Source organism: Lipotes vexillifer, unplaced genomic scaffold (assembly GCF_000442215.2).
Source record: "Lipotes vexillifer unplaced genomic scaffold, Lipotes_vexillifer_v1.1 scaffold1011, whole genome shotgun sequence".
In the NCBI taxonomy this organism is placed as follows: domain Eukaryota; kingdom Metazoa; phylum Chordata; class Mammalia; order Artiodactyla; family Lipotidae; genus Lipotes; species Lipotes vexillifer.
The window spans coordinates 5,180,258-5,194,202 of record NW_006787698.1 but is presented as its reverse complement, the minus strand read 5'-3'; the positions used below and the strand labels follow the sequence as shown (position 1 = coordinate 5,194,202).

At 54.2% G+C, this 13,945-nt stretch overlaps 1 protein-coding gene across 1 annotated transcript in view; it reads right to left on the bottom strand.

Moving 5' to 3' along the window:
- The window catches only part of SMARCA4 (SWI/SNF related BAF chromatin remodeling complex subunit ATPase 4), a 91,245-nt gene that overhangs the window by 35,723 nt on the left and 41,577 nt on the right, over window positions 1-13,945 (bottom strand). The window contains exons 14-19 of the mRNA XM_007460759.1: window positions 12,218-12,368; window positions 10,708-10,871; window positions 4,931-4,997; window positions 3,800-3,910; window positions 1,787-2,029; window positions 259-372 (exon numbers count right to left, since the gene is read on the bottom strand). Of these exons, the coding sequence (XP_007460821.1) occupies window positions 259-372; window positions 1,787-2,029; window positions 3,800-3,910; window positions 4,931-4,997; window positions 10,708-10,871; window positions 12,218-12,368 (850 nt within the window). The remainder of the gene's footprint in view (window positions 1-258; window positions 373-1,786; window positions 2,030-3,799; window positions 3,911-4,930; window positions 4,998-10,707; window positions 10,872-12,217; window positions 12,369-13,945) is intronic.

Genomic DNA, 13,945 nt, shown 5'->3' with positions numbered 1-13,945 from the left:
AATGCCGAGGCAAGACCAGGGCCAGGCCTGGGACCCAGGGGAGCCACCTGACTGGGCCCACCCCAGGGAGGCCCCCTGGACGATGCTGCACTGGGACTTCCGCTCAAAACAAACATGGTACGTGGAACTCCCTGGTGGTCCAGTGGTTAGGACTCGGCACGTCCACTACCGGGACGCCAGGGTTCGATCCCTCATCAGGGAACTAAGATCCCACAAGCTGTACCGCGTGGCCAAAAAGAAAAAAACTAAACGTGGTACCTTTTCAGGTAACTGAGCCTCGACTTCCTTCTTGAGCCGCCGGAGCAGGAAGGGCCGCAGCACTTTGTGGAGACGACGGATGATGAGAATGGTTTCCTCCTCGTTCAGGTCCACCTGGCAGCCCCAACGAGACAGGCCAACCAAGCGTTACCTCCAAAGGAGGGGACAGGGATGCAGCGAAGGGCCATCTGGAGTCACCCTGTGCTCAGCACCTCCTTTTCAGACTACCCTAAGCTTCACAGGAGCCTAGCAGGGCAACCTCTTCCTCTGGAAAACTGCAAGGATCTTAAGACCTTCCATGGAAGTCCTGGGACACGGAAGCCAAGGCCCCAGGGCACTATGAAACACAGCAGCATGCTGCATCGCTTCCCCAAGAGTAACAAACCCACGTGCCTGGAATCCTGCCAACACATCCAAACGAAATCTGGACAGCACTGCGGGGGCCACACGGATAGAGCGTGTGGTGTAACTGAGGGGTGCTCCAAGAGGGCTCTGTCACTGGAAGCCCAAATCAACTCTCATTTTGGCCTGGGTGGGATGGACGGAAAGAAATGCTGCTCTCCCAGGGGGCCTGCTACTCTGATAAAAATGTGAATTAAAAAAAATTTTTTTAAGTGAAAACATGACATCTGAACTTTTCTTCTCTGGGTCCCTTTGGGCAGAGCTTTTGCTCAACCTGAAAATACGTGAAACCAGAGCATTTGTTCCTCAGCTCTTGGGGGAGGCGGTCCTTGGGAATCTGAAAACTGGGGGCTCCTTTATTATGAGATCCTTGGAAGGGCCTCAATTTCTCCTTCAGGAGGGCTTCTGCCTCAGCCGGTACCAAGGAGGCGGGACCCCATGGATGATGCTGACAGAGGCCCCCCTGTAAGAGCTGAGGAACAGCTGTCCCAGACTCGCCTCAGGAAAATCCACTAACTGGGAACAAGTGAGCTGGGGCACGGCTGCCGTGGGCGGTGAAGCTCAACGTTAAGCCCTGCGATCGTGCCCACCTCCTCGGTCATCAGGCTCAGGCCGCTGACCTCCTTCAACAGAAAACGCGGCGGCCACAGACACACCAACAACGCCACTCCCAGCCACGCAGACATTGAGAGACACTGGCCACAACCCACAGCCGTCTTTAAAAACAAAAGGGACAGAATCTGACCATGTTACTCCTTTCACTGAAACCATCCAAGCTACCCGCTGCCCTCAGGGTGAAAATTAAACTCTCCTCAGGCCCTCCAGCTGCACCTTCACACCTCAGGGCCATATTCCTTGCTGTCCCCTCCCTGTGCCTGGGGCACAGGGTCAGGGAAGCCCCAAGCATCCCCTGGGATTTCTCTGCCCTTCTCCTCTGGGGCCCTTTGGTGCCAGGGCTGCCCTGTGCTTTGCTGGGCCGGCTGTGGTGGGCACTCGACCCACAGCGACCCAGGGAAGCAAGCTGGGCCGGGACCATCAACTTGGAGGGTCCTCGGAGCTGCCTGTGGCCGAGGCTCATGGCTGCCCACTCCACCCCCCGCCACCCCGTGGCCGGCTGCACACCCACCTTTTCCCCGGTCATGGCAAAGGGCGCGTTGAACCACTGCTCGAAGGTGCTGCAGCTCTTGAAGATGGTGGGCAGCAGGAAGTTGAGGAGCGCCCAGAGCTCAGGCAGCTTGTTCTGCAGCGGCGTGCCCGTCAGCAGCAGGCGGCGGGGGGCCACGTAGTGCGTGTTGAGGACCTGCGTCAGCTTGCAGTGGTGGTTCTTCATGCGGTGACCTTCGTCCACGATCATGTACTTCCAACGGATCTGCGGGCCGAGAGCAGGAGGTCAGGGGAGGACAGGCAGCGGCGCTGCCCACCTGGGTGAGGATCTCACGGCCACTAGGCAAGAAGGCTCTGGGCAGAACAGCCTGCTGAGCTGGAGAACGTGAGCACAACAACAGCCCCTGATGAGGGACCAGCTCACACCGCCGCCTCCGTAAAGCGGGGGGTGAAGACGGACACGCGGACAGGGAGACACGGCTGTGACCCGCGACTGGCTGAACAAATCCAGGGGCAGAAAGGTACTTTGGTTTCCCAAGAAAATTATGTATGCTAGTACATGACACAGAAAAACACCCCAAATAACAACCCCCCTGCTGATCAGAGGCCCTCAGGGGTGGGGTCTTCAGGGGACTTGGTTCAGCAACGGGTGCATTTCCAATCAGCAGGTGGCAGCTCTAAGGCAGGAGCAGCACAGGTGGGTTCAGATGGTGCGCTCTGGGGGCCCTGGCTGCACCCCAGAGCCTGTCAGTGGCCACACGGCTGGTGGACACAGGCTAGATGTCGATTCTAACCATGAGTGTGAGTCTGCAGGCGGGAGCAGCAGGTGTAGATCCCTATTTACATGTGACTGTGACGAGCTTCAGAGCCACTCTGGCTTTGGCTTCTTTGGCACGGCCTGGCTGAGGAACTGCACATCAGGTGCCCCAGACGAAAAGGGCAGATTCGACTGGGGTGGGGCCTAGCAGCCATTTCCCACGAGGAACCCCCATGGCAGGGGGTTTACGTTAATTAAAGCCACTGTCAGACAAACACAGGATTTTCAGAGCCCCGTTCTCATGCTTGGGATGGGCCTGGCTTTGTACTGGGTCAGAAGGGTGAGCCTGCACACTGGACACCAGCTCCCTGGGCCCCAGTTTCCTTATCTGTAGCTCAGAGATGCACATCAAGCACCAAACGTCATCAGTACGACCAAGGCCGACAGGTGTGGTAACACGTAAACATCTCCTCCATCCACTGGGTCAAAAATTCTACCACTTGACTTAATCCCCTACACGGTTAGTGAGGCCAGATGCAGCACCTTCTGGCTCAACCCCTTCCCAAACCGGGAAAAGAGCTTTTTGTAGGCGAGGGATGGTGCCTGTCTCATATCTGGGTCATGGTTTATTCTCGGTAATTCCCTGATGGCCCAACTAGAGCTGCCTTCACAACTGTGTCAGCTAAGAGGCTGCCCCGCGTGCACAGCCCCCACTGAACGTGCCAACCCAGCAGTCCAAGGCTGACAGAACACATAGGACGTCAGAGTGCTTGGACCTGGATACCAAATCCCTCCTGCTTCGTGGGCCGCTTTCCTGTAGGCTGTGGTAGGGAGACACGGCCACCAGGGAGGGAGGTCTGAGGCCTCTAGAGACAGGCAGAGACAAGGGGGGGGCCTCACCACATCCCTGCCAGGGACACGGCAGGCAAGACAGGTGGGTTGAGAGTCACCGCGTGTGACCAGGCTCTTCGGGCAGAAGGCCTGAGAGGAGCCAGTCCACATGTTGCGCAGACGCAGCCAGTCTCTGGACGTGGCCCAGGGCCAGCCTGGGGACAGATGGTCGGAGAGGCAAGCCCCAGGTCACCTCGACCGGGGCTGTTCGCACACACAGATCAGCTGTCTTTTTACACGTATGCGGGGGAATCCCTGAGAAATGTCTTCGGGGGCTTTGAGAAGATGGGAAGCGTGACACACTTGCGACAATCCTGGGCTGGATCACGGGCTCCCTGACAGCACGTGACGGCCCGGGCTGGCTTGTTTTACAGGCAGACACGCTACCTTTGCAAGGATGTGCTTGTCTTTAATGATGTACTCGTAGGTCGTCAGCAAGACGTTGAACTTGCCGCTCCGGAGCTGGGGGACGAAAGCACGTCTGGCTGCTGGAGAGCCCTGTGAGGGAGAGAAGACACGCGCGCCTCAGCCTCTGGGCCCCGGGTCCTGGCCCCTCACGCCGGCAAGGGCAGAGGGCCAAGTGTGGGGAGCGGAGAGAGGAGTGTGGGTCCTGGGCGGCCCGGGCCCCTGGGAGGCTTGCTGCCTGCACCTCCATCGGCCTCACTCCTGATGGTCAACCAGCTCCGCTTCCCACACCCTCCTCTTCCCAGGTCCCCATCTCAGGCCTCCAGGCCTCCCACACAGGCGCAGACCGCCATGATCACTCCCAAAGGGCAGCTCCAGACTCTCGCCGGTTAGCAAATCTGCCCCGTCCCTCCTGTTTGAAGCTCACGTTCCAGACAGAGGTGCACTCGTTCCCATAAGCTCTTGCCAGCTGAACGACTTTTAGCTCCTCAAACGCACCAAGTTCTCCCCAGACACGCTGTCCCCTTTGCCGGGGCCCGATTTTCCCCATCATGGGGCCAAGAGCCTCTCAGCACAGGGTGGCGAGCCTGGACCCGGTAGACCTGTGGCCAAGGGCACAACGGGGCTCTGCCACTGAGTGGCTGTGTGAGGCCCTCTCTGCCTCTCTCCCCACGAGGACAAGAGGCACATTTAGTCCCCACTTCACAGGCAAACTGATCTAGGGGTGGCACTCAGAGCGTGCCTGCATGGGGCCCACGTGTCCTGGTGTCCCCCGTCACACAGCAGCCCACGGTGGACACCCGCTAAGTCATCCCACGTGAATGGGTTTTAACCAAAGCTCGGCAAGAATAACGAAATCTTCAGGTGAATGCATTAATGTCACCACATTCCACAAACTGAGTCCATAACTTCAGTTAAAAAAGAAGCATCACTCCTCGAAATAAAGTAATCCAAACCCTGTGTTAATGGCAGGATCCCACGTGTATAACCTAAGAAGACGCGCACACGCGCACGTGCATCCTGTCATTAATGCAAGTTGATGCCCCTCTTCACCCACACGTATCCCCTATTCTCCCACCCTGCCCATGCCCACCTGCTCAGGGGGCGACGTACCTTGTAGGACACCTTCACCACCGAGGGGGCCCACTTGTCAAATTCGTATGCCCAGTTGGACAGCGTTCTGGTGGAAACAAGGAAGGGAGAGTCAGGGTCTAGTTCTGTTGCCAGCAACTGTCCAACAGATGCCCACAAGGAAGTGAAGCTGATGTGTGTGTGACCCTCAGAGCTGGCCGGGTAACGGACCATCTGAGGGAAGGAGGGGATGGTGCCCCAGGTGGGAGACACAGGGACACACAAAGGCGTGGTGGTGGGTGTAGGGTCAGCCTCCGCCAGGGCGGCCGGAGAGGGCCAGGACCAGGAGCTGGACCCTGGAGATCAGTTCTCTGTCACCGCTGTGTGGCCACAGGCCCCTGTGAGAACACACCACACGCTGCAGACCCGCTGCCCAGAAAAACGCAGATTCACGGTGCCTCATTTCAGGCTCGGGACGCTGGGGGTGGGGTGCGGGAGTCATGCCACGGAGGCTGGGGCTATAGGAGGGAGACACCACCGAGTCGCAGTGCCACGTCAAAATGAAAACTGGCAGCCACTGAAGGTTCCTGCCCGGTAAGAGGCAGAATGAGGATGGGAGGCAGGCGAGACCAAGCCAGGCCCGGGCAGAAGACTGCAGGAGGGGGAGCGCAGGAGGGCTCGAGGCCAGGAAGAGAGGGGACAGACACAGATGGGCAGTGAGAGGACATGGGGGCGGGTGAGGAGGGACAAGTCACCCCCGACCACAAGAGAGAACCTCAGGAGAGGGTGACAGCGACAGTAAAGCCAAGTTCAGAGCGGGTGGGCTCTCGGGGAAATACTGCGACACAGAGTCTTCGGTGGGGGAGGGAACTCACTCAAGACAGTCTGGACCAGGGGGTTTGTAAAGACAGGATGCAAAAGCCGAGTGGAAGGGACTGCTTGCGGCTCACCCGGCTCCTCCCCACAAGAAGCTCCACTGAGGAGCTCCCCCAGCAGCCAGGGCCAACCAGGTGGGCACAGTCTGAGCCAATGAGATGGACGCTTAAGTCGCTGGGCTGAAAGTCAGGGAAAGGTCTTGAAGGAGGGTGGAGACTCAGCTGCCACATGCTCCTGCTGCCCTGGGCCCCGCCCATCATTCTGGGAACCCAGAGGAGATGACGGAGGCAGTGCGGCCATCTTGCAACCATGAGGGTAAAAGCCTAGGGAGTCACATGCTAAGGATGACTGAGCAGAAAACCGCAGGAGCCTGGGTCCTGGAAGCTTGAAGCCACCTGGCTGTGGGCTTCCCCTTACTGAGGGATCAGCAAGGTCGCCCTGGTTCAGTCACTGAGGTCTGGTTCCTACTGCAGGGAGCAATAGGGGAAGGTCGGAGCACTGAGAGAGAGAGGAGCCAAGGGCCGAAGCCTGGGGTGGGCGGGGGAGGGGCATCTGCAGAGGGGGAGAAGAGCTGAGGGAGAGTCGGGAGCGGAAGTAAGGAGACAGGCCGGAGTCAGGGGTCGAGAGGGAGGCGGGACAAGCAAACTCAAGGCGGAGAGCAGCACGCCCCAGCAGGTGGACGGGACAGCGGGGCACTCGCGTCAGAAAACATCCCCCAGGGCACAGGTGGCTCCTGGAGATGACACTCAACAGACTGGGCCCCGGTCTGGGTAGCACACGGGTGAAAAGGGCTGAACATCAACACACGGGATAACTTCACTGAAGGGAATGGGGGAAAGCAGCCAACTTAAATGACCTTGGAAAAGATGTTTTGGCTGGAAACTGTAAGTCTAAGGACAAAAGGAACTGGATCTCTAGTTAGTAAGGTTGTTCCTCACAGGCTCAGTATTCTGAAAGCACTGTACACGCACACTGGGAACGAACACACGAGTAAGGAGAAAGGCTAGAATGAGCCCTGTGGTCCCGGCTGAGTCAAAGACAGCAGTATGGTCACACTTAACAGAGACACAGACGACCAGACGCAAATCGTGTCAGCACATGTGCACCAGGGTCAGTACACGTACGTATACTTCCTAGCACTGCACACTGAGAGGGCCTAGAAGCAATGACGCCCCAGAAGCAAGGAGCACACCCAGCACCCACGTCTTGGTTTCTAAGACCATTTTCTAATAAGGGAAACCAGAGCTTCTTGGAGAAATGGCTGGTTCTAGGCCTGGGAGGGAAATGTACCAGCTGAGCTTGGAGCGTCTTTGGGTGCCAAAACGCAAAGACGTGCTCAAAAACCCCACAATGATGGGGGCATGTCAAAGGAACAGAGCAGCCAACTGAGAGAGCTCCCGATGGCCAAGGCTGGAATGACTTGAGCAACAAAATAAACCAGTATTGGAGTTGAACCCAAAGTATAAAATAAATATCCAGGAATCCATGTTGATATAAATGACTGAATACATTCACAACTGGGGGAGAAGAGAGAAATCTTCCACACAGGAAAACTCCAAAAAATTTATGTAGGGATTTCACCTTCAAGGAGGTAGCTCTTAACTGCCCACCTATTATGTGTGGGCTGAACTTAGTGACTTTTCTCCAGAATACAGTAGGAAAGGGGGAAAAAAGAGTAACTTCACAGTGGAGACACCTGACACACACTGCCTCAGCCCGGTGATCAGGGGCAACCTCAGGAGTGAAAAGTCATGTAGACAGCAACTGCCCCCCCCTTGTGAGGCGATAAGACGCGCACTTCACTTCTGGTCTTCGTCCCGAAACCCACCAGCCCATTTAAGGATGAAAAAATCACCAAACAGACGCCAGGCTGAGGCACATCCTACAAAACACCCGACCAGTTCTCCTCAAAACCATCAAGGTCACCAAAATTACACCAAGTCTGAGGAATGGTCACAGACCAGAAAAGATTGAGGAGATGTAAAGGCTAAATGTCATATGGGAGACTTCCCTGGTGGCTCAGTGGATAAGACTCCGTGCTCCCAATGCAGGGGGCCCGGGTTCGATCCTTGGTCAGGGAACTAGATCCCACACGCATGCCACAACTAAGGAGCTTGCGTGCCACAACTAAGGAGCCCTGGAGCCGCAATTAAGGAGCCCGCCTGCTGCAACTAAGACCCGGTATGTATGTATGTATGAATGAATGAATAAATAAATGTATGTATGTATGTCACATGGGATCCTGGAATTGAAAATGGAAATCAGGGCAAAACTAGTGAAATCCACATAAAGTTTACTTAATAGTAATGTGTTGAATTCGTAGTACTGTTCCAGTGCTGATTCCTCACTTGTGACGAATGTAACACGGTCACGTAAGATGTGATCAACCACAGGGGGAACCTGGGGAGAGTATACGGGGGCTCTGAGTACGACCTTTTCAACTTTTCTGTAAATCTGATGCTATTCTAAAGTAAACAACCACAATGCAATGACAGAGACGTGCTGAAAGGACACAGGGACGGATCTGAAGCGTCTCCCCGGGCCAAATCTGGGACGATTTAAGCAAAGTAAATAACAATAGTGTCCACAAGACAATTCTTCTATGAAGAATTACACCATTCAACAATTAAATAAGGGAGAAGAGACAGCTCTTCCTTGTAGTGGAATTCCAAGACCTGTAGAAGGAATGCTGGAAAGAGAAAACCACTACTCGGCACTTTCCAGAGTGATCATTTCAGGTGAGACTCCTCTGACGGATGCTGAAATTACGGGGGAAAGTATGATGAGAAATGGTATATTCATATAGCTTCTAAGTGCCTTCTCACAAGTTACTTATAAATTACAAAGGAAAACTCTTAGGTTTATGTGGGGAAACCTGCAGGCACCACGTAAGGAAAGACCAAAGTGATGCTCTCCTGTCACGGAGCCCCTGGGCTTGTGCCTCCTGATGTGAGGCCCCAAGACGGGCACAGCACCCACCCTGGAGTTTCTCGCCAGAATTCCAGAAAGAAGACACATCACACAAACCCAATCTGAGGGATAGTCTACCAAATGCCTGGTCAGGATTCAAGGGTCAAGATCATGAAGGGCAAAGATGGACTCAGGAACTGTCACAGACACGACGTGACAGACACGCGGCAACAAAAGGCAAAGTGGGATCCTGGACCAGAAAAAGGCCTTTAGTGGGGAAGTCTACAACATCTGAATAGAGTCTCTAGATTCGTTACCAGTTAACAATGATTTGTTAAATCACTGTTACTATCCTGGTGCTGAAAGTGTCCTAAGGTGACGGGAGATGCGGGAGGCCGGGTGAAAGGTATATAGGAGCTCTTTACACTACTTCTGCAGTGGTTTGTAAGTCTGAAATCGTTTCAAAATGAAAATTTAAAAATGACAAAGCCAGGCTGCAGAGCAGCACGCTGGACAGAGCTATTCCAGTGGAGATGAAGTCACGCCTGGGAGGCTAAACAGAAGGGAGGGGACTTGAGTAAGTGGAGGGCAGGGAGTCAGCGCACAGGCAAGGGCAGCGGGAAGCAGAGAAGCAGCTGGGTCTGACCACGGCCTGGGACCTTCTGCTGCACCGTGGAAACAGTTCCCTCTCCATGAAGATCTGTTCCTGCCAAGGCAGCCAGATTTACACCGCCATGAGGGACAGAAGGCAGAAGGAGGAAATCAACTTCTCGAGGTGAATTCTGGGAGGGTTCTGGGGCCCCCAGCGGTGGGTGCGTGGCCTCTGGAGGCCTGGCCTCCTTATAGGTAGGAGGGCATGTTCCCATGGGCTGAGGGATGAGTACTCGGTTTCCCATCCTCCCCCTCGACAGCTGACCTGAGGCAGACATGGCTCCCCCTGAGTGCTGGGCCGACGGTAAAGGGGGCTCCCCTTCAGGGCCAAGCCAAGTGTACACACAGAGGCCTGGCCACATCAGAGCAGACCATCCCCCAGGCCCATGACTGGACTGTTGCCTAACATGTGACCTGAACTGGGTCAATGACAGCCAGTCCTGGGACTTCTGGAAAAAACCCGGGAACAGGAGAACCATTTTGTGACACATGCGGAGCTGGGAAGAGGGATGCCCAGATGGCCTGAGGAATCCTGGCCCCTGGAAGGGTGCCTGCTGGGAGGAAAAGACCAACGGTACCAAGGGGTGGCACGTGAGAGAGCCTCCTCCGGACGCCGTCTGGGTATCTAGATGCCACCTGAGCGTCTGTGGTGCCTGGACCAGGCTGGGACGCGATCGACAGGGCTCGGTGCCCCAGCAGTAAGTGGACAGTGTCTGCACAAATGGTTCCACTCCACATTTCTAGTGGGCAGTTATCTTACTCCTGTGACAAGCTTGTGTGGAATTTGCTCATTGTGGGGCCTGAAGAGGACACCAAGGACATCCTGTGAGAGCTGCCCCAACAGGAATCACGGACGGGCACTCCATCACCTGCCCTTCTATCCTGAGCCTTGGCACCAGACGCAGGTGGCTATGGGCTCAGTTGTGTCCCCCCAAAATTTGTATGTTGACATCTTCATGCCCAGCACCCCAGAACATGACTGTATTTGGAAATAAAATCTTTAAAGAGGTAATGAAGTAAAAATACGGTCATTGGGGCAGGCCCTAATCCATGACTGGTGTAAGTTTGTTATAAGAAGAGGGAATTAGGGCACAGACACACATAGAAGGAAGGCAGTGTGAAGACACAGGGAGAAGATGGCCATCCACAAGGCCAGGAGAGAGTCCTAGGGAGAAACCAGCCCTGCTGACACCTTGTTCTCAGACTTGTGGCCTCCCGGGAAATACTGCCTATTGCTTAAGCCACCCAGGCTGTGGTCCTTCGTGAGGGTGGCCCAAGCAAACGAACACACAGGCGTCTGAGCACAGGCCGGGCTGCTGGTGACCTCGGGCGGTGGGGCCTTCCCATTGGGCACTCCCGGCACCTGGGGTGGGCACACTCACGAGAGAGGTACTATGATGAGGAAGGGCCCGTTGATCCGCTTGTGCTCCATGAGGTACGTGATGAGAGCGATGGTCTGGATGGTCTTCCCCAGGCCCATCTCATCAGCCAGGATGCCATTCAGATTGTTGTTGTACAGGGACACCAGCCACTCTAAGCCTTTGATCTGCAAGGAAAAGCGGCCAGGATTGAAGCCCAGGTTGGGTTCGGGGGTGTTCCCCGTGCTTCGGAGACTCACAAGTTCTGCCCCAGCCGGGGACCTCCTGCGGCCATCTTCACTTGGTATTTTGCTCTGAGTCAGCCCACTCCTTTCCCACTCAGCCTCATCCTCAGCAATCCTGTCTCTGAAATCACAGGGTTGCTGTGCTAATGAGAGATGTATATGAAATGCCCTTTCTGGGCGCACATTTAAACAGCTAAGCTTCTCACTGTTACAGTGTCCGTCTGTCACTGCCTGACACCAAGCCACACAGCACATCGGGAGCAACCTGCCCTCAACCGGGTGACACTGGATTCAGGAGAGCGTTGGGGTTTCAGGGGAACTTGGTGATGAGTCCACCACATGACTAACAACTGCCTCAAGAGCATTTCAAGATTAACTGAAAGGTTTCCAAAGCTTGTGAAGCTTTCTGAAACACAGTCAATTAGAGAGAATATTGTCTTCAGGGAAAATCTGGAAATTTTCCTAAGAGATTAAGCAAGTTAAGTCTTGGCCATGTTCTGATTTCTCTGATAACACTGGTCTCTGGAAAGTTCCACTGGCTACAGGATTCACCTTTGGCACTTGATATCAGCACGGATGTCAGCACCAGCTGCCTCTTGGGAGCTTACAGGTGAGCCTGGGATATGGGGCCACAGGAAAAGAGATTTTTACTATAAGCAGCTCCATTTCTTGGCTGTTCCAGGCCAGACCCTGACAAAGAGCTTCAGAGGCGTCATCACTTCACCCTCAGAGGCTGGCAGGAGGGGCTGCTGCCCCATTTCCCAGAAGGAAGGACTGAGTCTAGGGCTGCTAACCTCTCCTGCCTTGCTGCCTCATGCTGCACAGAGCTCCAGGAAATATGTACTGAGCACCCATGGGCCCACACCCAGGTCCCATTCTGGCTCGGCCATTCCCAAACTGTGTGATTTTGAGGAATCGCTGTACCTCTCTGTTCCTCAGTTGTCCCTCCAACCTCCCCCCGCTCCACCCATGAAATTCGGAGGACCACAGCACCTACTTCAGAGTGGTTGAGGGAATTCAGATGCTAACAGCCTATAAAGTGCTCCTATTCTTCTTGGCACATATCAAGCACCCAGCAGATACAGATTTATTGCAACATTTCATTTCCTCTTGGTCAGACCATGCTGCTGCTTTACAGATGAGGAGACTGAGGCTCAGAGGGGAAGAGCGAGTTGCCCAAAGACCAAGAGTGGACCGTGCACTCAGGTCTGCCTGCCTTCAGCAGCCACCCGCGACCTGGAAACCCCTCTGCCGAGACTGCTATGTGGGCGTGGCCCCCTCCAACATACCTGGTACTGCTTGAGGACGCCGTTGACCATGAGCGCCGACTGCTTATCCACCCTCTCGGTGACGGCATGGGCCACGGCATAATAGGACTGCAGGCCACGAGCGAGGGCCTGCGACACGCCATACTCGTCATCAACATCTTGCTTGGCGTTCCTGGGAGCAAGATCAAAGGGCCGTGTGAAGACACACATTCCTACTTGTGACAATGTGCTTCTGACACAAACCTCCGCAGAGCAGCTTTATGGCCTGAGCCGGAAGATAAGCCAAAGAGCGGCCGCAGTCTGAGGACAGGCAAGGCAGCAAACACTAATCCAAGTGGGCCCAAGACTAGACTTCTGGGTGCCATGGGAATCAAGTCACTGTCACACCACAGAAGGAATGTTACTTTTAGCCAGAGGCTGGTCACATGGCCCACCCTCTCTACCCGGAGTTCAAGAGTCTAAAGGGAAAATGTACACTCAACAGCCTTGCACAAACCAGAATCATTTATACTTTGGCTGTTTTGTAATCTAATCTAGAATTCTTCAATTAAAAAAAACTCTTTCTATTATTATTATTTTTTTTTTTGGCCGCACCACGAGGCTTGCGGGATCTTAGTTCCCCAACCAGGGATCAAACCCAGGCTCCTGGCAGTGAGAGTGTAGAGTCTTAACCACTGGACCACTGGGGAACTCCCTGGAATTCTTTTAAAAAGTGACTTAAAACTATTTACATTTTATTAATGTGAAAGATATATGTGATCCAACTATCATATTGTTTTATGCTATGTTTTGTTTTTATATCTTCTTACAAATCCTGCACAGTGAGCTGGGTTTTCTTAGCTTAGAGGGTTTTTTCCTACATATTTCTGATGGATTCAAAAGACTGTATGTTTGTTCTAGTGGTTCCCTTCATACCTAGTGCTTATGTAATACATAATACTCTCAATGCTCTATTTAAGAGTATCCATTAACTCTGTACTGTAAGCCACAATAAAATTGGTATGTCAATTGTAACTGTGCTTACAACGGCAAAGGACGAGAAATAACCTAAACGACCACCGCCAGACTCAGGCCACAACGTGAGACCATGACAGGGATGCCACGCGGCCAGATGTGGAGGAGTGAGACACCCTATGTGCACAGACATAGAAGCAAGGGGCAGAACACTGTGCCCCAGATACACTCGTGCAAATGAAAAGAAACACAGATACACGTCATGCTTACTGATGCAGAAAATATGTGTGGAAGACACGCGATGCTGGAAGCAGTTTCTTCCGGGGAGGAGACGGGGAGGGCTGGGGCTGGAGCACAAGCATGAGGTGGCCTTCTGTGGTAAACCCGACTATCTCTTTATATTTATTTATTTTTTATTTGTTTATTTTATTTTATTTTATTTTATTTTTGGCTGTGTTGGGTCTTCATTGCTGTGTGAAGGCTTTCTCTAGCTGCAGCGAGCGGGGGCTACTCCCCGTTGCGGTGCATGGGCTTCTCACTGTGGTGGCCTCCCCCGTTGCAGAGCACGGGCTCTAGGAGCATGGGCTTCAGTAGTTGTGGCATGCGGGGTCAGTAGTTGTGGCTCATGGGCTCTAGAGTACAAGCTCAGGAATTGTGGCCCACGGGCCCACCTGCTCCGCGGCATGTGGGAACCTCCCGGACCAGGGATCGAACCCACATCCCCTACATCGGCAGGCAGATTCCCAACCACTGCGCCACCAGGGAAGCCCCCCGACTATCTCTCTCTCTCTCTCT